The following is a 21,644-nucleotide window of genomic DNA, read 5'->3' on the forward strand; positions in this document are numbered from 1 at the left end:
CTTCTTGAAAACTGATACTATTTGCACACTACAGTTAATTTGTACAGATGGAAGGTTTTTCCCTTTCTACCTGATTTTCAGTGAGTACGTGTTTCTATTACAATGCAGTTTTCTTAATGTCTGTAAACTGCTATTTTAAATGTTATTCAATTTGAAACTTTGTTCTGTGCTTTTGTAGCAATTTGGCAGCTATAAATAAATTATAAGAATGTCTCCAGTGGATTGTGGGGTTTCTATGTGGTTTATAAAAATACTCTATGTTGCATATTCTGAAATAAAAGCACATGTAGAACCTGCAGCTCTTGAAGCCCTTGAAAGAACAGCATAACTCACTGTCCTAAGAGGAAAGGTTGTTTGCTATAAGCTGAACTATTATTATGTATGAATGTGTTTGGTACTGTACTGTGTTATGGTAGTTCTCTGTATTGTAGACTACCATTTTAGGCCTTTTAAGAGTTTTAAATGTCTAAAGTCAATTGTCTTGGCTGAGAGCTGACTTGTTATCTTACTGTCCGTAAACTATGAAAGACCGATAACTAAACTAACTTAGATCACCTCATATTTTAGCATGAATTAAGAATCTGTGAACAAAGTGGTAACAAGTTGTGATTCAGTAGTTATTTTGTTAGAACTGTAAGAACGCTTTTTATTTTGAAATAAAGGAGTTTAAGGTAGCCTACCTGGATAAGTATTTGAATAAAATTAAAATGGTTTCAAGAAAAGGTTATGTTTAAATTAAATGACTGTCGACAGAAAAGATCCTTAGGATTTCAGATAGACAAAAAAAAACTTAATTGGGTTTTTGTTGGTTGTTTTTTTTTTTTGGTCCTAATCACTAGGGCCAAAGCCTTTAATGTATCTCTGAAACTCGTGTGGTGATTATTACTAGACTCATCTCTGCAGTCAGTGTAACTGATGTCTTAAAACATGAGTCTTGAGTTAAAAAGAATCCAGAACTATTTTTTCCTCAACTGAGTTTGACAGTTTAGTGGGCTTATTCATTGGTTATTCTGATTTTGTATAAGTACTGGCAGTTATATCTAAGATGCTTATGTACGGGATATTTTCTTCTTCCTCTAGCACCAAGCTTATAGCCTTTGACCTGTGATATTCAGAAGCTCGAAGCCCCTGCAAACAAACCTTAACATTTGCTGACTGTTTTTCTTTGAGAGTTACAAAGGCTTTGCATTTTCTTCAGGTCAGCCGTAGGAAGCTGCAGCTCGAGTTGTTTGAGCCTGCATTCAAACTACTGCAGCATGTCTGATTTCATGCTTGATATGTAGGTGCCATGGTACCACAAATCTATCTCAAAAAAAAGTAGTCCCTCCAAAAAGTAATTAAATTGTTGATTAGCTGTAAGGACAGCTATGTGTCCTACACAGGTGAAAGCCTTCTGTGTGGAAATTTCTTGGCATGAAATTCTAAAATGACCAATTAGAAGTTACAGAAATTGCAAAGTGATTTTAAAGGTCTGGTTGCAAAAAAGCGACCATAGACTAAGGGTCCAGTCTTACAAGATGTGGGGTGTTTGTTGTGCCTCTTTTGCCTCTGCTCTCTTTGGTGATTCACCAGAGAATTCACAAAAAGAAACTGGTTTCAGGAGCTTTGGTTGTTTATAGGTGTTTGGGTGAGTTGACTTGTTTTTTTCAAGTACTTCGAAAGTGGTAGTTGCAGAAGATCCACATTAACTGTTCGATAGATCTTTAAACTGTGGGCTTAGTGATCTTGATAATATTGTTTCATAACAATTCATTAGGCCTTTCTTCTCTGTTGCCCACCTGAAATTCCTTAGTGCAATTAGATGTGTTTAATGGTAACTTTACAGCTCTATGAACACCAGTCTCATTGCTTATATTAATGTGTAGGCTGAGCTTGGTGCTCACAGTGGCTTGAGCAATTGGAGTGTATTGTGTGTGTGCAGCAGTGAATGTCCATTGCTGGGTTTCCATATATAACTTTTTTGATTCAGTAAATGCACTGTCAGCATTGCAATTAATGCAGTCTTGGCTTATGACGTGCATTAATGTATATGAAACATCAGCTGTTGGGAGAATTTAACATTTCAGATTGCAGTGGTTTTAGAAAATTGCAATGACAGCTTTGGCACCTCTAGGCTATTTCTGTGGAGAGCAAGGAGAGAATAACTTGTTCCACTTCAACATTTAAAGCTGAATTCCTCAGTTCTGAGATTGTTCTTGGGAAAATAAAAGTAATTGGATGGATTTAGAGAAGAATGGTTACTCCTTCAATTCAAACCAGCTGGGTGAATATAGGCTTCCAAACAGACCGTGATAGAAAAGAAAAACGTGAAATTTCAACAACATATCCTGCATGTAAGAGAAACTCAAGTGGGAGCAAGCAGTAAAAAAACAATTGTTCTTCAGCCAGGAAGAACCAAAGACCCATTCAGACGAAAGTGTCATTTTACTGCCCATTGGAGAAACTGCTGGTTTCTGCTTGTTTTCTTGGTAGCGTGGCTGGAGTGTCCAGTCTGATGATGAAACTGCAAGCTGGATCTCATGTCTGATATTCTTGGCAGAAGTGCTTGAGAACAGACAGGAATGGCTATGAATTCCCTTAGTGTCTGTTAATGTCCTATCTGACCATTTCTTTTTCCTTTTTCATGTAGTTATTAAAGAGTTAAGGTTGGAAAAATTTCTAGGCTTAACACACTATCAGAGGGACAAGTCAAGAAGTGTACCTGTGAAGTCTTGTGTATATTTGTAGCTCATTGGTGTGTCTCTCGAAAATGTATCTGCAAAACTTTCAGAGAAGTCTTTTGGGAAAGAAAAAGGTTAATGTCATTCACAGTTCAAGCACAGAGATGCAGGTTGTGTTGCCTTAGTCCTACACTGTTACACCACCTTATACAGGCTGACTTTGTGGTGGGCCCCAAGGTTCACGGTAGTGATGTGTGACACATTTGTGGCCTGGATATGGAGTGTTGCATTGTGTTGATTATGTATTTATTTTATAGGGACTAATGGGAGAGATAACCAGGAAATAAAAAAATGAACAAATGGGACATGGAGGCAATGACAGTTCCAGTTTGATTTCCTACAGGCTATGTGTTAGGTGAGAGGTTATGGTTGTGGGACATGAAACAACAGAAAAGATATGAAAAAATATGTTTATTCTTTCTCTCAATATATAGTTCTGGGGAATCATACAAAAATCCAGAGATGGCTATGCAAGTTAGACCTGTCTTGTTTTCCCTTTTGGAATTAGGTCTGTTCTGTGCTAGCAGGCTGGAGGAACAAAAACCCAACTTAGAAGCGTTGTTATGGTTCTCATGGTTGTGGCTTGTTTTAGTGGCCTTTCCCAGTTCTGGGGAGTTTTTGCAGCACTAGGTTGGTTAGGCAAAAGGTTGTGCCTCTTGACTGGCATAGATCTGCCTGTTCTCTCTAGTGTTACCTCACTCGTGCTGTTCAGGAATATTTTTCAGGACCTGCTGTGACGTGCCAGCACTCTTCTTAAGGAACCTAAATGAGGTCTCTTTTTTTCACACCCCCTATTGTTCTATTATGTAATCTTTTATGGTGGATTTTCAATCTCTTTGATCTTTTAGTATTAGAAACCATGCCTGGACAAATCAGTGGAGAGTTTTTGCATGTGTCAGAGACAAAGCAAGGTATGGTTTGGGATTTGCAGAACTACAGTTGTTACCACAGCTGGCCCTGCAAGCGGGGAAACTAAGAATACTGAGAAGTGGACAATATGAATGATAAAGTATCCCAGTGCTGCCTGCAGTCATACAATCCCTGACCCACTTGTGCATGATAAAATGCTGGTTTTGGCTCTGGGAAATAAACACTAAGTGGTGGCATTAGTTGACTGTAACTGTTGAAGCTTTTCATCTGCAGCAGTCTGCATTTCTGTATCCATGTGGTGATACTTGCTTAGCCTGTGCTGCAGAGCAGGAATGGAAATCTTTTAGCAATAAAGAAACAAGTAGTGATTAGTTGTCAGGAGATAGCAATGTAAAGCTGCTTTCTGTTTATGTGGAGTCAGCCAGGTATTAGAAAATCTCTGGTGGAACTGGGCATTGTGCAGACCTGTAGTGCCAGCGTGAGTTAGTATTGCTGAGGTCTTTCAAAGCAAACAGTATTTCTGTTTTAGTCACATTCTGCTCTCAATCTGTTCACTCTGACCACCTTGGAGAGAGCTGGGCAAACATTCTTAGCCTAGAATTAAGGGGAATTCTGATGGCAAAAGACAAGTGACACAAATAAGCCAATCTTGCTCATTGTTTGCTTTTCCAAACACAACAGATATATGTTACCTTCTTCCCTTTTCCCCCCCCCCTTATTTTGAGCAGGGTTATTCTAAACCTCGATAAACAAGGCACATAGAGCATAGCTTTTTTTTGTAGGAGCAGTCACTGGCACAACAGTGGAGCATTTCACTGGTGCATTTTCTTGTTGTAACACTTTGGAATGGATTTATAGCTGGACCAAGGCTCTGTGGCATGCTTGCCATCTTCAACTAGCATATGTGCAGCTGCTTCATGTATTCTGGTCAGGCCAGTGCAACAGCATCACCTTCCCACATTGAGATCAGGGATGCGTGTATCCATAATAACTTTCCTGTCTAGTAGGGAAACTTCCAAATGTTAGAGGTGTATGAATTTGTTGTAATGCTGGGAATTGAACTCTGATCTCTCAAGGCCTAAATAAATGCTGTTGTGCAGAGTTTTAATCCTAAATCTTCAAGTATCTCTAGAGCTAAATCTTTGATCCTGACACCATTAAATCACATAAAAATATTTTTAGTGACTTTAACAGTGACTTTTAGGTTTTGGATGTATCACAGAAAGAGTACAACTAATTTTCTGATGATTTTACCCTGTTGGGATTCTTGTAAAAAATTGTGCTCATAAATAGACACTTGGTAAGTCAGTAATATTTAAGGTATTTCTTATTTAAACACCTTTGTCCTCTTATTTTCTTGTGTTACTGTTATTTTCAGTGGACAATGCCCAGTTTGCAACCATCAGTTGGAAGATAGCAATCTCACGGAAGAGGAGTACAGTAATCTCAGCGAAAGAATAATAAGGGATGTGATACATGGAACTGACACTTTTAGAAAGACAAGCCCTCAGGTAAGTCTTGTACCCAGTCAGGTTCATTGTCTAGGACGGTAATATACAGTTAATGTTCAAGCACTTAACACCACAGATATTTTCTTTGTTTTAAAACATTTATAGGCCATTAGATACTAAAGTATCCTATGTGTCTGTTTTAGCTGGGTTTATAAAATTGGTCTAAATCTCGACATCTTTCATATTGTCTGTGTTCTTATGTTTACAGCCAGATGCTAATGGATACTGAAATAACTAAAATGTGAGAGTTTTTTACATTACAAAATTAAAAAGGTGTGGAAATGTTTTAATCCCCCAAGAGTTAAATTTTAAATATGATATAAAACCCAGTTAATACCTTAGAACAATATAAGACATCTAGTATTTTGAGTTTGAAAAAAAGTAAAAGAATGGTTGTCATTTTGTTCAGTCGCCTTTCACAACCCACCAAATAGTCAACTACTCATCGATTTTAAAGATACATGTTCATATTTATAATTACAGTATGTATTAGGAGTATCAAGCTTTTCAAAGGTCATGGTAGACATATGAGAGGGTGTAGTTCCCAGACACTACAGTATATTGCAGTTCTATGACTTCTGTAAAGCCTTTGACACTGTCTCCCATGGTATTCTCCTGGAGAAGCTGGGTAAAACCCTGGCTGAATGTCTGGGCCCAGAGAGTGCTGGTGAACATGCAGTTGGCAGCCGGTCATTAGTGGGGTTTCGCAGAACTCAGTATTGGGGCCAGTCCTGTTTTATACCTGTACTGATAATCTGGATATGAGAGAATCCAGTGCACCGTCAGCAAGTTCACAGACTACACCAAGCTGGGTGGGAGTGTGGATCTGCTGCAGGGCAGGAAGGCTCTGCAGTGAGGACAGGCTGCATCCATGGACTGAGGCCGATTGTAGGAGGTTCAACAAGGCAAAGTGCTGGGTCCTGCCCTTGGGTCACAACAGCCCCAGACAGCACTACAGTCTTGGGGAAGAGCAGCTGGAAAGCTGCCTGGTGTAAAAGGACCTGGGGATGCTGATCAACAGCTGGCTGAACATGAGCCAGCAGTGTGCCCGGGTGGCCAAGAAGGCCAGTGGCATTGTATCAAAAATACTGTGACCAGCAGGACTAGCAAAGTAATTGTCCCACTGTACTCGGCACTAGTGAGGCTGCATCTCAAATTCTGTGTCCAGTTCTGTGTCCTGACTTCAAGAAAGGCATTGAGGTGCTGGAGAGTGTCCAGAGAAGGGCAGTGAAACTGGTGAAGGGTCTGGAGCACAGGCACTATGAGGAGTGGCTGAGGGAGCTGGGGCTGTTTGGCTTGGAGAAAAGGAGGCTCAGGGAGACCTTGTCACTCTCTACAACTACCTGAAAAGAGGTTGTAGCCAGATGGGCGTCAGTCTGTTCTCCCAGGCAGTCTGTTCTCCCAGTGACAGGATAAGAGGACATAAAATCAAGCTGTGCCATGGGCAATCCAGATTAGAGATAGGAAGAATTTATTCACTTGAAAGGGTGATTAAACACTGGAATAGGCTGCCCAGGGAGGTGGGGGAATCTCCATCTCTGGAGATGGCCAAGAAATGACCAAATGTGGCACTTGGTGCTGTGGTCCTGTTGACAAGGTGATGATTGGTCCCAGGTTGGACTCAGTGGTCTTAGAACTCTTCTCTAACCTTAATTCTGTGATTCTATTTCTGACTCATTTTGTGTGGAGATAACTGATTCAGCAGTAGCAGTACTGAATGAAGCTGAGTCCCGCTAGATGGAGCCCACACCACATCTTGGAGTGGGTTTGCTTTACCTCTGTAAGTATTGATGGAGGTTTGCTGCAGCTGGCACCCCGGCTCTTCACCGACTCAGAAAATATGGAAGAGGATACCAGATTTAATTCTTCAGGCTTTCTGCAGGCACACACATTGCACATGTGTAACAGTTACAGAAACTTGAAGCAGTTATTGTTGGGGTGTTTGTAGTACATGCAGCCTACTGTGCAGACATCTAATTTCCACACATTTTCTCTTCAGTTCAGGACTTTTATCTGATCTAGCTGTGAATTGTACAGGAGAATAAAATTATCCTTACAAATGTAGCAGCAGTTTTAAGTATTTAATGGGTACTGATGTTCTGTAATATCATATGATAAACAAAAGGCTGTATTTTATTGCATGCTGTATGGCTTGGAAAGTTCAAGTGTGTCTGGTACACAGGACTAGATTAGTAGTGACAGTTGAAGGCAGGGAGATTTAGGGAAAGAGTTCTGGGTAACAGGACCTTCACATTAAACCTGAACAGTAGTAGAAATTATGTTCCCCCTGTGTAAGAACCTGATTGATGAAATAAATGCAGTCTAATGAAACAAATACACTGTATTAAGTTTTGATGCTGGTAGATTCTGTTAGTTTGTGTGATAGCTGAATTTCCATCATTTATCACTCTGGGCCCACCCACTTACTGCTTTCAAGTTGATCTTGTTCTAGTTGTGTATCAGCAGGCAGTCACTGGCGGACAGAATGAACTTGGTGTGTTTACTGTTGGCCTCACAGCCCAAAGTCTGCTTCCTCAGTGAATTTTGAGCATGGATGTGGGGGTAGTGGTGAAATGGTGTCATGATGTATCAGATGTTTCCAGAAATAAATTTGGGACTTTCTAGTTGCCTTTGTGCTGTGAAAGCAGACATGTGGTGATGAAAATATGCTGCCCATTTTAGGTATGCCAGACTATGTGGCTTCTCCTGCAGTCAGGGTTCAGCCAGGGTTTTCCAGAGGGGAAACTGGGCGGTGAGGCTGAAAATAGGATGTAAGTATATCTGAAGGGGGAGTGTGTCCATTCTCCAGTCAGTTACTTTTTTATACTAGCCACAATTCAAATAAAAAACATTTTAGCTTTGTATTTCTTCTTTTCTCCTAACTAGTTTTCTTCAGTGCATTGGTGTTTCTTGCAATGAAGTGATTAATCAGGGAAACACTTTTAGTTGTTTTGAGCTCTGAACTTTTTTTTTCCAACAGTATTTCAAATTGAATATGTAATACATTTGGAATATCTTTTTTCCTCAATGAGGAATGGTCTTTTGTCTTACTTTTGCAACAGCGTCATTGCTTTATTTGGTTTCATTTTTCTCACTTAAGAATAAATGTGGTCAGAGTAGAAAATTAGGAGCAAAGACTTGGTTTGTTGAAAGCCCCCCAAAGTAGTCCGTTGTGGATTATTAAAAAAATAAATCTTTTTTGTAATTAGTTTTAGGAAAGAAAATCAAACAATATAGGTTTGTACATCAGAATGGTAGTAAACACTGTTTACAAATATGTTGAAAAGGTGGCTTGTATGAACTATAAAACTTGATTATTTGTGATGAGGAAATACCTGTTACACATTAAAAATAGACATCCATTCAGATCCATATGCACAGCTGTTTAAAGGTCTATTAGGAATGTCACATGATGATCTAATATACCGAGCTGCAGCCTTGCAAGCTGCCATGGGGAGAAAACAGTTGGAATAAGATTGTCACCTTTCATACCCAATTTCTGCATGATGTTTGCAGTCAGATGACTGTTGACTCTGGCTGTATTTAATTGGGAGCTATGCCATTGAGCCTGAGAGGATATAACTGGTATACTAGGAGGCAGAATCAACTCTTGCTGGGATGACTTTCATGTTGCAGCCACTCCAGGGTGCTCTTCTCAAATACACAAATGCTGTAATTTCATTCCCTTTGAGGCTCATACATCTGACAAGCCCAAAAGGATGGTTGTGCAGGGGGAAGGAAGCACATTAGAGATGTGTATGTGCTGTCAAGACAGCAGGAAAAGATGGGTTTGTGGTCATGTAAATCCCCACATTAGATCTGGACTAAATGTGTGAAGGGGTTTTACATATTCCTCTAGAACATAAGGGACTGGATGGGGAAGAGGAAGTAACTCGTTCATCTCGGTGTTCTTTTTTCAAATGAATGAGGCAGTGCTGTTTCCAAGGAGCCTTGAAGATAAAGCTCTAACTCTTGCTTTTTAGAGTGATACCTTTTCCTTTCTATAATGCTTTGTTTCTTCTTCCAGCTCCATGATTTGCCCCAAAACCCTGATGTACCCAAAGGGGGCTTTGGGTGCGTGTCAGTCCTGCTCTGAATGAAGTAGTTTATTACTTCCAAACCCCCTACATACTCCAGCATCTAGGAAGCCTCTGTCTGACACAGTCTGCTCTAAACCCATGTGGTAGTGCCTTCACTCCCAACTTCTAGTGTGATCTTCTTGTTCTTCTACCTGCTTTGTTGACTCTCAACGTGTGGTCAAAGTTAGCTAAATTGCCTGCACTTGAGTTGTTTGCAAGGTGAGCTACTCTTATCTGCTCTGAGATGCCTGGGTTGTTATGGCTGTCCATCTTGCACCTGGATATCAAGGCTTCTTTGCCTGAGCCAAGGGAGAAAGGGAAGTTAGGCCTTCTGTGTCTCCTGAGATCAGGGGCTATGAGAAGAAAGCCCCTTCCAAGGAAAGAGCTGATACTACGAGCACAGTACGTTCCATAGCCCAGGATATGCGTGCCATTTACCTCCTCTACTTCTATCCCCATGTTTGTTAGCTCCTTGTCACTGCCAGGGAGCAAAGAATTTTCTGAGGGGAGGAAGTGTGAAAGGAAGGAGAAGGCTGGGTTGCCTTTTTCCCATATCTGCCATCTTCCCTCCCAACTATGTGCCATATTGCAGCAAAGGGATCAGATTCACAGGTAAGTGTTTGTCCTCTACAGTAGGAGTGCAAAAATTTGACATGATGCTGAATGCTGTAAAGTCCCTTTTCCCTGGTATGAGGGAAGAGAACAGTTCCTGTAGTTTCTTCTCAAGTGGGAATGATTGTCAGTTCTGTGGCAGGGTGGGTCGCTGAGCTAGAGCTCAGTTAGAATGCCAGCACTTGGGCTGAGAGCTAGCTGCTGCAAGGACCGTGCTGGCAGAATGAAAATCTTGCTGCTGCCAGCACGGTTTGAAAGCTTGCTCTTAGTTCTGGAGAGGGATATAAGGATGGTGAGCTGTAGTTATGCCTAGGATTAGGACTAAGCAACCAGACAGTAGAGATTTCTGAGCTTGCTTTTTCTTTTTTCCCTTCTTTCCAAGGCCCAAGAGTAGGATGAATACTGAGGCTGTATTAGATGAGAAAGTAATGAGTAATTTTTGGATGGTTATGATTTACTTTTGGTAGTCTGTAGTTTCAGGATGGCAAGGATGAAAGAACCTCTTATTTCTGAATCTAGAAAGTCCTGAAAGTGTGGTGTTTGGAGATTAGTGTTTTAAACAGCAGGTGCTTGAGGACTTGAGCTCAGTTTATTAGGATTGAGTGAGAGCTATTGCTGGTGGAGATAAAGGTCTTATTGTAGCCTTTTGGTACTTGTTGGTGTTGGGCTTAGGGTAAGAGTTGCTAATTGGGAGTTAAAATACTTGAAGCACTCACTTAATAGGGTCGTGGCTAGGCCAGAGCATTAAATTAGAGGTGACATCAGTAAGGACAAATGTGTTGCCTAGTCTGCAACAACACTGATCAAAAAGCTTTCTTATAGCTGTTGTTTGATTATGGGATGGCTAGTGCTGGACAGTTTAATTCTACAGGTTTTGCAGAATAGCAGATGGATGACTAAGCCCACTGTTGCCTTGTGGCTAGTTTTTAGTTGTGGGAAGGATGTGGTTATTAGCTTGTAGGTAAGGATAAGGTTCGCATTGCAATTAAAATTAAATACACTGGTATCAAGTCTGAAGAATCCCGGATCACGACGATGTGCAGCCATTTGCAGATAGGGTTAAATGGCGCTTCCCCCCTCTGCCCCCCCAGATCTATTCTAAATATGGCCACTGGACTCAATCAGGATAAGGGTTAATATTCAGTAGAGCAGAATTCTGCATTGCCTTAAGAGCCAGATTTGCTGCTAGATCTTGTTACATCCACGAGCATAGAGGAGAACTGGTCTGAGTAGGGGTTAGAATTAGGTGTGGTTTTGTTTCAGTTGCAGTGTTTGGGCTAGAACTACAGTTAGTTTCGAGGATAGAGAGAATGCTTGCCTCAAAGTCTGACCCACTACTCAGTCTTGTAGGTCTAATAAGGCCAGAGTAGAGACAGGTAATGGTTTATGGCAGGTGTTGCAGTAATAGAGTGCTCAGCCAGAGCACTGCAGCCCAAGCTGCAGCCTTTATCCACTTACTTTCTGTCCTCCTGCCTCCATTTAATTCAGGGTGAATGTTACGCTCTTCTTGTGATGTGATCTACTGGAGGGCAGGGGACTTCTGGGAGGAAGGAAAAGAGGAGACCAAATGAGAAATAGGTGGTGAGAGGCAAAAACATTTGGATTTTTCCTAAAGTTTCTCTTGAATCTTTCCTTACCCCAGAGGTTCTTGATAACGGGAGCCAACAGAAGCACAGAGTCTTTTGGTGGAAAGATAAAAGACTTAGCTGCTTCCTTAGCAGCAATAAATACATCTAGATGAAAACATTATAAATTGAGCACAGACTTCTTCGACTCAATGGCCCCAGTGTTAGAGAATCTTCCTTGGGGATTGGTCAGATCATCTGGAGTGGTCCTCCTTTTCATGATTCGTATAGCAAGGAATGAGTTGGGATTTTTTTCAGGTCCTTAGGCTACCCTGCAACATAAGTGTGTTCCTTTCTCCCAGCCCACTGTCTAAACCCATTTTGTTGTCCTCCACAGTCTTTTTAAGCTACTTCAGGTGTTGCCTCTGTATTTGGAAATTCTCCTAACTCGATACATGTTCTAGTTAGTGCAGTCAAGTAAGAAAAGTCTGGTTCTAATCTTATTTCTTTAGGAGCAAGGAGTTGCTTGGTTAAAATACAGTTGCTAACCTTAACTTGTTTTAACTATATATCATCTGGAGATCTTGCTAGGCCAAATGCAAACACAGATTGCTGATGCAGTGATTTTTTTCAGATCAGTATCTTTCTTACATTAGCTGGAATGTAAAAGAAAAGATAGAAATAGAAAAACTTGAAGAATTACACCAAGGTTTAAGTATGGCATACCTTGATAAAATATATTTTTTTCTGTTCATTAGCTGATCACGGGGACAGACAGGATCATAAACATGAAGTTCAGAACAGTAACTTTTAACCAAAGAATTAAATTAATATGAATTATCCATGTAGCTGATTTTTAAGGAGATTATTTTATCAGGAACCTTTTGGACACACAATCCTTTACTTGCAGCTCATGCCTTCCACTAAGTTGGATCTTGAGGCATGTTTACATAATGCAGACTGCCCTTTTTTAAGTATTCATTCGCTGCCTCTAAGCAATGCTAAGTTCTGTGATAATAGTTCTAAAGTAAAATTAGTGTGAGCACATGTTGATTTAAGACACTTGGAAATTTATCTCATGGAACTTTAAGTATTATTGAATGACCCTTTACCATTTGGTCCTTTGATCCATTCCCAAAGGTCCTTCTAAGTTGAGGAGCTGGTCTTCAGCTGTGGCAAAGACAGATTCTCCTGATGATGCAAAGACCTATATGGAATTGTCTAACATAGGACTTAGTTGTAATTGATGATAATTAAAATAGCTGAACAAATTATAATAATTTTATGTTAGTTCTCCAATGTCTTATCTCTTAGGATTTGATTAGATTTATTTTAGAACATCAGCAATTTGAGCAATGTTTTCATTACACTGGGATGATCATTTAAGTTGATACAGTTTTTCCAGAATTTTTTTTTTTTTTAAATGCACTTTCTTTCTATATTATGCCTTGTCTCATCTTTCTGATTCTAAATTTAATCTGGTTTTGTATTCATCGTTGGTTTGGTTTCTTCTGTGCTATCCCCTTTCCTAAATACCTGTAAAATATTTCATATATGTGGGAATTGGTACAGAATTATGAAAGAAGCTTCTGATTTTTTAGCATGACCCTTTAGGGGCTCTTTTCTTTCTGCCTTTTTTAATGCTGTAACTAGTTCAGTGTTTTAGTAGCTTATTATGAAGTCTTTTGTCAGTTTTTTTGCAAATCTAGTTAATGCCATCTGGTTCTATTTTACTCACCTTTTCATTGTCACACAGAAAGAAGTTTTAGAGATACTCTTTTGCAAAAGGTGTGCACATTAACTCTACCAGATCGTACTGTTCAAGAGGGTTTGCACAGTTTTTAGTGACTGGTTTGAATATATTACAGTGTGCAGATGCTGGGTGCATAGGTCTGTAATTCTCTGGACTGTTTCTAGAAAGACTAAAATAGAGGTAGAATATGTGGTGCCATTCGGTCCCCCAGAATAGTTGCTATTCCTTTTGAGATTGCAAATATTAGTTGGCATAAGCGTTTGGTGGCAGTGAGATCTTTAAACTAGTGTAACTAGCCTTACTGCCAGCTGTTCATTCCTGCCCTTTGGCCCCTCCAAGTGTGCCAGGAAACAAGGGAGCACAGCCCCATGGTAAGGGCTGTGCCCCCTGTGCCAGGGCACAAACCAAGATGAAAAAATGTTTTGTTTTCTTGTGTTTCTTCAGCTAGATCAGTTCCTTGATCAGATTTGCTTCAGACATTTGGACCAGCATAGCAGAGAAAGCAGCACAGGGTATATCCAGCTCTCTGGTACTCATGTAGCATTTTTCCATGTGAATGCTATAGAGTGTCTATAATTAAGTACTAGTCTGCCTCACTTACATGAGACTGTCTTTTCTATGAAGTTCATGATTTTATATTATCTTAAAGGTCTTTTCCAACCTAAGTGCTTTTATGATTCTATGATTCCGTTCCGTCATCTTTCTATAATACTCATTACATTACATTGCATTTAAGCATTCAAGCCAGTCTTTTCTTCAAGGTTCCAAAGCAGTGGTTTGAATTTTGAAAGCATTGTGAATTCAAAATGTTTTTGCCTTTGGGAAGTTTTTTTGGTCCATTTTCAAAGCAAGTTTCTTATGGTCCGTTTCTTTCTTCTTGTACTTATGATGACAGCCTTGCAAAGATGGGGGTATTTTTCCACTGAGGACAGCAGCACAAACTGTTTGTCCCACGCTCCATGTTTTGAGTGCTCAGGAAGGACTTTTCAGAAGTGTGCTGCCTGGATTGTTGAGGTCCAGGATGTGCACTGGCCTTGTTACTGACCCTCTACTATCTGAGGTAAACAGCTGGGAACAAGTCCTACAGCATTGTCTGCTGTTGACTGAGGGCTGTGAACAAGCAGCACAGTGCACATCTCAGCAAGGTTGTCAGCGTGCCTGCAAGTACCTTCCTGTTTGTGACTGTATCTCTGAAAGCTACAGCCACAGGAGTTCATGACTCTGGGATTATTTGTACACTCTAGAGAACTATATAACAGAGGGAAGACAAATGGTGTGCAATCCCGAGTACATAGTGATACCATACACAATACTGAGAAAAGCCTTCCTGCTTGTAAGGGTTTGAAGGGGATTTCCAAGCTTTGAAACTGTAGGGGAAATAATCAAACCCTTCAGGCATAGCAACAAACAGATTTAAGAGTGCTCCAATAAGGCGCAGTAAAAAAAAAGAACTGGCTGGATTTCAGTTTGACAGCTGAATTTTATTTCTCACACTTAATGCATTCCTGTGTTTTTCTTCTGATGCCAAGAAACATTGCTGAAAACAAAGCAAGCCCACATCACTTTGTCTTTTATGAAACTGTTAAAATGGGAATGTTTTCACTTCTCTAAAAGCTGCTCTTGCAGTGTTGAAAAACACCCTGTTTGATAATAGGGGTTGTTACGTTATAATTAAGTGCAGTACAATATTATGTTAATTAAAATTTGCTCTTTCTTTGCACATGTTGTTTAACATGGAGAGGGGGAGCACTGCTTCTTCTGTTGCACAAAGCTTAAACTGTTGTGAGTGCTTCTGGAAAAAACGTATATTGAACATTGTAGTTTTTAATTTTTAATTTAACTAGTATCTCTCCGCCATTCCTGAACTGAGAAAAATCTTTATTTAGAAGAATTGACCAACAGCCTTTTGATTTTAGTAGGGTTTAGTAAGGTTTTTTTAGTTCTTCTGTTTAAACTCCGTGCATTGGCAGGAACATAATAACCTTTCTTGTATTTAGAAGTCCTCTGGGGCTTTGCTCATGTATCTCCTTTGTATATTAGATTACTTTAAGTTTGGGCATTTGGATCAGTAGATATTTTGGATTGTTCAAGAATTTGACCAGTGCTAGGATTTTTATTTCTAGTGGCCAACATATTTTCTATTTAGACTTGAGAAAAATGTTCAAATGATGTAGCCTTTCTGTGTTCTGAAACGTGTCATATGCTGAGATCTGTTATAGACATTAAATTATTTCATAATACTCATTTGGATTAGTCTCATTGCTCTTACCAAAGGCCATGCTTGTTTTAGCTATGTTTTCTTTGCTTTGAAAGACGTGATAAACATGTTATGATGTTTAACATAGTATCTGTAAATGCTAATATTTAATTCCTTGAATTCCTCATTTTTGTTGTGTTTTTGAAGCTTGGGTTCTACGTGTGCACTGGTATTGGAAGAAACCGTATGTTTCTATTTTTAAATGTATTTACAGGAGTTGAAATAGTATTGTCTTATAAAAATGAGTCTAATTTTCATATTTATTGCTACTGCTATTCGAGATATTATTGGCTGTGTAAGCCTGACTTATGAAGTTCGAAGGTACACTTATTTAAAAAAATGTTTTAAAATTAATGGTGTAAACCAGCAAAACTAGTCTTCTTTCTTTCTTTCTTTTTCAAACAGTAATTCCTATAGTTCAGTTTTTTAAAACCAACCTATTTTGCTTTGCTGCAATACTCCAGGCTGAGAGATAAATTTCATAAAATGTTGTCTTTTCATTATTCAGTCATTTAGCATAGTCAGGGCTGTCTGGGGGAAAAGGTAATCCCAGCAGTCTCACCTGCTAACAGTGTCATTCCATGTACTGGCTGCATTTGTATGCCAGGACAGTCCTCTTGTTGTGACCTGAACGGAGGGACTGGTGCAGGCTAAAAACTGTTATATGGGCTCAGTTCATGCAGTTGAGTTTTCTCTTTGTGCTAACAATGTGTGTGCGTAGGTAGGTGAAGAAACAAGGGTAGGAATGAATGGCTGAGGGAAGGGAGAAGGTAGAAACACCTTTTTCTATGGCGACAGCAGTACATACCAGTGTAAAATGATGGTGAAATAGTGCATGAGTCATCCAGCTGGTGTGGAATACCAAAAGAATGTGACTCTGTGCTTTTGCCGAGATACGAATACACCTGAGCCACCTACCCACTAATGATTACATAAAAAATTAGTTTAAAACTCTTAAATTCTATACGACAATATAAATTCCATCATGGGTTTGTTATGGCTGGCTTTTATTTTCAAAGCTATTTAATCAGTGTGGTGTCCATTTGCAAAGAAAAAGGGTGTTTTTAGTAGAAGGTGAAGTGAATCATTTTTTAAGGTTGCATAGTGGGCATTCCCCTATTTTCCCAGTAAGGCAATAAGTGAAATCAGGTGAGTTTTTTAAAATTCCCTTTTCTTTTGTGCATGGTGTGGAATCCCTGGAGCCACCTGTGGGGCCATGCTGCACTGTGTGTATTGTTGCTGCAAGAAGGAGTGTTCATGCAGTGCACAGGCTGCTGGGGGAAGTCCTGCAGTGAGGTAACAGCCTTGCTGTATTGCAGGACTTTTCTGCGGTTCCTGAGAGATACGAGGGTCATGGCAATAAACAATGTGAACTGTGTTTTTGAAGTTTTGTCCTTTCAGTTTGAGTCATGTTTCCGAGGCTGGGAAAATGCACTTTTCTTTGGAAACTTTGTGAGATGAGCCCGGTCAGAACAAGTTAGAAATCAGTGTAAGGTTTGTTGTGTTTGTCTTGGTGCTCTTACCGAGAGAGAGAGAGAGAGAGAGAGAGAGAGAGAGAGAAAGAAAGAAAGAAGTGTTTTGCTAATTGTCGGCTTATTGAAGGCATTCATCCTAAGTGCCCTTTTTCTTGTTGAGCAGGATGTTACCTTGTAAATTCTCCTGTGGCATATGCAGGGGTGTGTGTAGATCCCCAAGAGTTACACCATGTGCCCAAGAGTATTGCTCAAATGCTTCTTGGCCTGTCAGGCTTGGTGCTGTGACCACTTCCCTAGGGAACCTATTCCAGTGCCCAACCACCCTGAAAGGGGAAGCCTGTGCAAATAACTTGCTTCTTTTTGCCTAAACCAACCTTCACATTGTCATTGTACTGCACTGATGGTCATGATGTCTGGCTTCTCTTGATGAGCTGTACCCTAACTGCAGCTGTGCTCTACTTCATTTACTGCTTAGAAAGAAAGTCTTCAGTTTCTTCAAACGGTTAGCTATTGAGGGAGATGTCTTCAGAGAACTGTGAATGAAACATCTCTTTATTACTGGGGCTGAAGTAACATCTGCATAGGATCCAGACAAATCCCAGTCTTTGAAAAATCAGCATCCTTTGAATTGTCTATTTTTTCTCTTCATGGTGAATTGATCTTGTTTGGATACCAAGTGCCCACCAAGCTACTCTATAACTCCTCTCCTCAACAGGGCGGTACAGTGAGAAAATGAGATGGAAAAAACCTCAAGCATCAGGATAAAGACAGTTTATTAAAGCAAAAGCAAAGCCCCCATGGAGAAGCAAAGAAAACCAGAAGATTTATTCTCTACTTCCCATCAACATGTGCTGTTCAGCCACTTCCTGTTATATAGGGCCTCAGTATGCATAGCAGTTGCTCCATAAAATAAAGGTAGTAATAACAAATGCCCTACCCCCTCCACGTTTTTTCCCCTCTAAGCTTTTATTCTGAGCAGGTGTTGTGTGGATGGAATATCCCATAGGTCAAGTTGAGTCAGCTGTCTTGGCTATGTCCCCTCCCAAGATTTTGCCCACACCCAGCCTAGTGGTGAGAGAGAATGTTGGAGAGACAGCCTTGATGCTGTGCCAGCACTGCTCAGCAGCAGCCAAAACACTGATGTGTTACCAACCCCTTTCCAGCTACCAGTGCAGGGCACAGCACTGTGAGGGCTGCTGTGGGGAAGACTGACTCCATCTCAGCCAGACTCAATACTCCTACAGTGTAAGTCTGTGGATGTTAGAACAACCTTTTGTACTATGTCTGGATGAGGTAGCCTGCTGCTTATTCCCAGGCTTTGCCCTCTCCTTCCCTATGTCCAGAGAGGATGAGAAATATGGAACTCAAAAACTATCTCTCAGGGGAGCAGACCTGAATCTTCTCTGTCATCCTTTATGTAATTTTTTTCTAGAAAAGGAAAGAAGCACTCTTGTGTGTTGCTGGGGAATTATGGATTGTGAGGAGAAAATTAACCGGCCCTTGGGGTTTTTAGTCTGTCTGAGGCTTTTCACTGGAGTCTTCCGTATTTGGTGACGTTAATTAAACTTGGCCATTTGTCTTCTGTACTGACTCTGCTATTAACTCCTCATCTCCCTGTATGGATAAGTCTTCTGTACCAGCAAACCTTCTCTCCCTGTTTTGCACAGTTTACTTGTAGAGATGGAAAACAACTGAGCTGATCTGGGAGGCTGGCAGGGGCATACTGTCTGTCAGGCATCTGTTGAGAATAGTCTAGGACACATGGACAGGAGGAGATGGGAGGGAAAGAAAAAGTGGCCAAAGCACTGACAGTGGAAAAGCTGCAGCATCTCCCCAGCTCCAGAAGTGAGTCCCAGGGAGCCAGGAACTGGCTTTCTGAGGAGCAGTGAGCCTATCCCGATGCCTCTCAGCAGGACCCTTCTGGCAGCCCTGCTCCATCTGCCCTGCTGGGAGAGGGGAGGGAGCCAAGTGAGAATTGGCAGAGGAGAGCACAGACTCATCAAATCTGCTGCTTCTCCAACTCATGCTGAAGTGTTCCCTCAACAAAGCAATCTGCTTTGCCCATCAGGAAAAACCCACCCTTTCAGAAACCACTCTCTAACTATTGTTGCTTGAAATAAAATACCACTTTAAAATTCTCTCCAAAGTGCTTATTCTGTATGGAACTGAGCCCATGAAGACAAGATTACTTGTACAGTATGCTTCACAAGAATATCTACTTGACTGTAACTATGTTACTTCAAATAATATTGCTGTTTGTTGGCATTGGGAAAATAATGCTCTACTGGAGCATTTACCACATGTTTTTCATCTGCTCCCACTTTCTTTTGCCTTTCCCATTTTCAGTTATCTTTGTCTCAGAGCTCTTCTATTTTATCTTCATTTGGTCTGCATATGTTTTGCTTCTTTTCATCTTTCCCACATTTCAGACGACCATCCAGTATTGCAGTGATGACTCAACTGATTTTGAACCGTGGGAAGTCTCCTGGATGGCTTGGGCCGAGAAGGAATCCATGTTGTTTGGTTTTGCACTTGTTTCTTCCCCTCCAGCCCTTTGCTAGTGACTTCTTTCTATGTCTTGGTGTCCCTGTCAGATGGCAATGAGAATATTATTCATCTATAGAAAATACATTGAGATTGAGGCAGGGAACAGGGAAAACACTTCACAAGTGCCAACAGTTTATTTTTGTTGGAAATGATAATTTCTTTGCCCAGCTTTTTATCTTTCTCAATAATGACATTTTTTTCAGCCATGGAGAAATGAAAGATCACATAAAAGGCGATTGATTCCTATGGTGCTAGACTGAGCTCTGTGTTGTCTCTGTTCTCATCATTGTGCTTTTGATTAGCATGCCTCTTTTCACCTGGAAATTGTTCCTGAAATTTTAACATCTGAGTGAGGCATCCTTATCTCACTTGGTTGATTTGTACTCTTAATACAAATGACCCTTTTCCTAGTATAATTTGTCATATGCATTCCAACTATATTTGAAGTTGGTGATCATTTGTTCTGCCTGACAGTATTGCATTTTCTGGACAAATAAATTTTTTCATTTCTTTCTCCGAGGAAGAATTGTATATGCTGTATATGTTTTTGTTTGTGTGCTGAGGGGATGTTTTTTATTTAGACATGTTGCCATGTGGCTATGTGGGAGAAGGCAAGATTAGAAGAGTACTTCTTGAATCCTGAGTAGAAGGCATGAAATATGAATTGTTTTGAGTTCCTATGAAAGTTAATTTATTGCCTTGGTCTGTGAAAGCTCTGTCAGTGATAAATAAGCCTTACTTGTTACTAGAAAGGTAATTTATGAAACTAGGTCACTGCCCACCAGGATGGTGCAGAGTTCTTGTGCCTATTAAAAACAGTCAGAAGCAAGAAGTAGAAATCTTATGCAAGTGTCTGCAAAAAATCACTAAATCTTTCCTCAAAAATTAGGGAGAAATTCTTTTATTCCTATTTATTATAGCTTTGTAGTCTGTTCTTCTGCTGTGGGCTCTCAAATCTAAAGCAGTTGTGTTTTCCCTTCTGTTGGAAAAACATTCTGTTGGATGGATGCTGCTGTTTTGCTCAATTACTGCATTACATTTCTGACCTAGTAAGAAAGTTCATTGTTTTGTTAGCCCTAAAGCCATGTGTTACTCCCAAATGGACTGCTATCTTTCTAAGTGAATGTTTATTTAAATATTGGCATTCAGAGATTTCAGAATTCTTCCAGAGAACCTGAGTATGATGCTTACTTTACATTTGGAAATGTTAAGAACTAGTAGTAGTGTCACTGCCTACTGGTTTGTAAGGTTACTTTGTTCTGCAGCTGTTACATGACAGTGACTATCACAGGTGTCTTCATGAAAGTATACACTTTAGATTATAATATTGAAAATCTGGATGACTGTAAAGTTTTGGATTTTGGTTGTAATGTAATTTAAAGTTTTATTGGAAGTATCTACTGTAACATGGCTTTAAAGATGTTTTCGTTGTGGGTTGTTTTTTTTTTTTGTGTGGTTGTTATAGGAAATATGCAAGTAATGATGTGAAGCGTAGCCAACGACATGCAAGTGAGAGACTTAGGCTCTGTTTCTTTTTTTAATAAAAAGTGATTGAATTTTTTTCCTGTTAAACTCAGCATAATATTCCCCTGTCTTTGTTTGTTTATTTATTTCAGGAATTTGAGGCCTTTCAAACATTTGTGGAAAATCGAGTTCCGTTTGATATTGTTATTGATGGACTCAATGTTTCCCACATAAAGCCCAAAAGGATGCAGTGTGAAAATGTAAGTGCTGTTAAATATTCATTAAGAATTTTGTGTATACTTATTGTAAAACAATGAGTGCCTCATTATTATCCTCTAGAGAAACTGATCAGAAATTTTTGTAGCACGTGTTACAATTTCACACATTAAAAATGGTTAGTGGGAAGATGGTTCTTCACACATATTTGAATGTATTAGCTGTGAAGTGTTGTACCTAAATTTCCTCATGTATACAATGGTTATAATTACAGCTAAGGTATTGATAATAACATTATTAGGACATACACTATGTCAGTGTGTAAGTTTTCATAGTAGTAGGAATTTGTGGGAACACAGTAAAACTGCCATATAGACAATTTAGTCTAATATAGTTATGCTGGTAAGAGTTGTTCTTAAAATAACCCCTTTCTTTGTTCAAACCACATCCTGTACACATTTAAACTTTATTTCACTTCCCATTGCCTTGAGAATTTGAGTCTTGTTAGTACAAGGATGTACCATCAAACTGGCTTCAGTTCTTTCCACTTGATGATTTGTACAAGAAAAATCCTG

The 21,644-nt window shown here is 39.9% G+C and overlaps 1 protein-coding gene across 1 annotated transcript in view; it reads left to right on the forward strand.

Annotated features, from left to right (window-relative positions):
• The window catches only part of KIAA0391 (KIAA0391 ortholog), a 48,636-nt gene that overhangs the window by 2,898 nt on the left and 24,094 nt on the right, over positions 1-21,644 (forward strand). The window contains exons 3-4 of the mRNA XM_027890146.1: positions 4,969-5,101; positions 21,006-21,113. Of these exons, the coding sequence (XP_027745947.1) occupies positions 4,969-5,101; positions 21,006-21,113 (241 nt within the window). The remainder of the gene's footprint in view (positions 1-4,968; positions 5,102-21,005; positions 21,114-21,644) is intronic.

The sequence above is a fragment of the Empidonax traillii genome, unplaced genomic scaffold (genome assembly GCF_003031625.1).
Source record: "Empidonax traillii isolate 1590-97213 ecotype Southwest subspecies unplaced genomic scaffold, ASM303162v1 scaffold278:size663781, whole genome shotgun sequence".
In the NCBI taxonomy this organism is placed as follows: domain Eukaryota; kingdom Metazoa; phylum Chordata; class Aves; order Passeriformes; family Tyrannidae; genus Empidonax; species Empidonax traillii.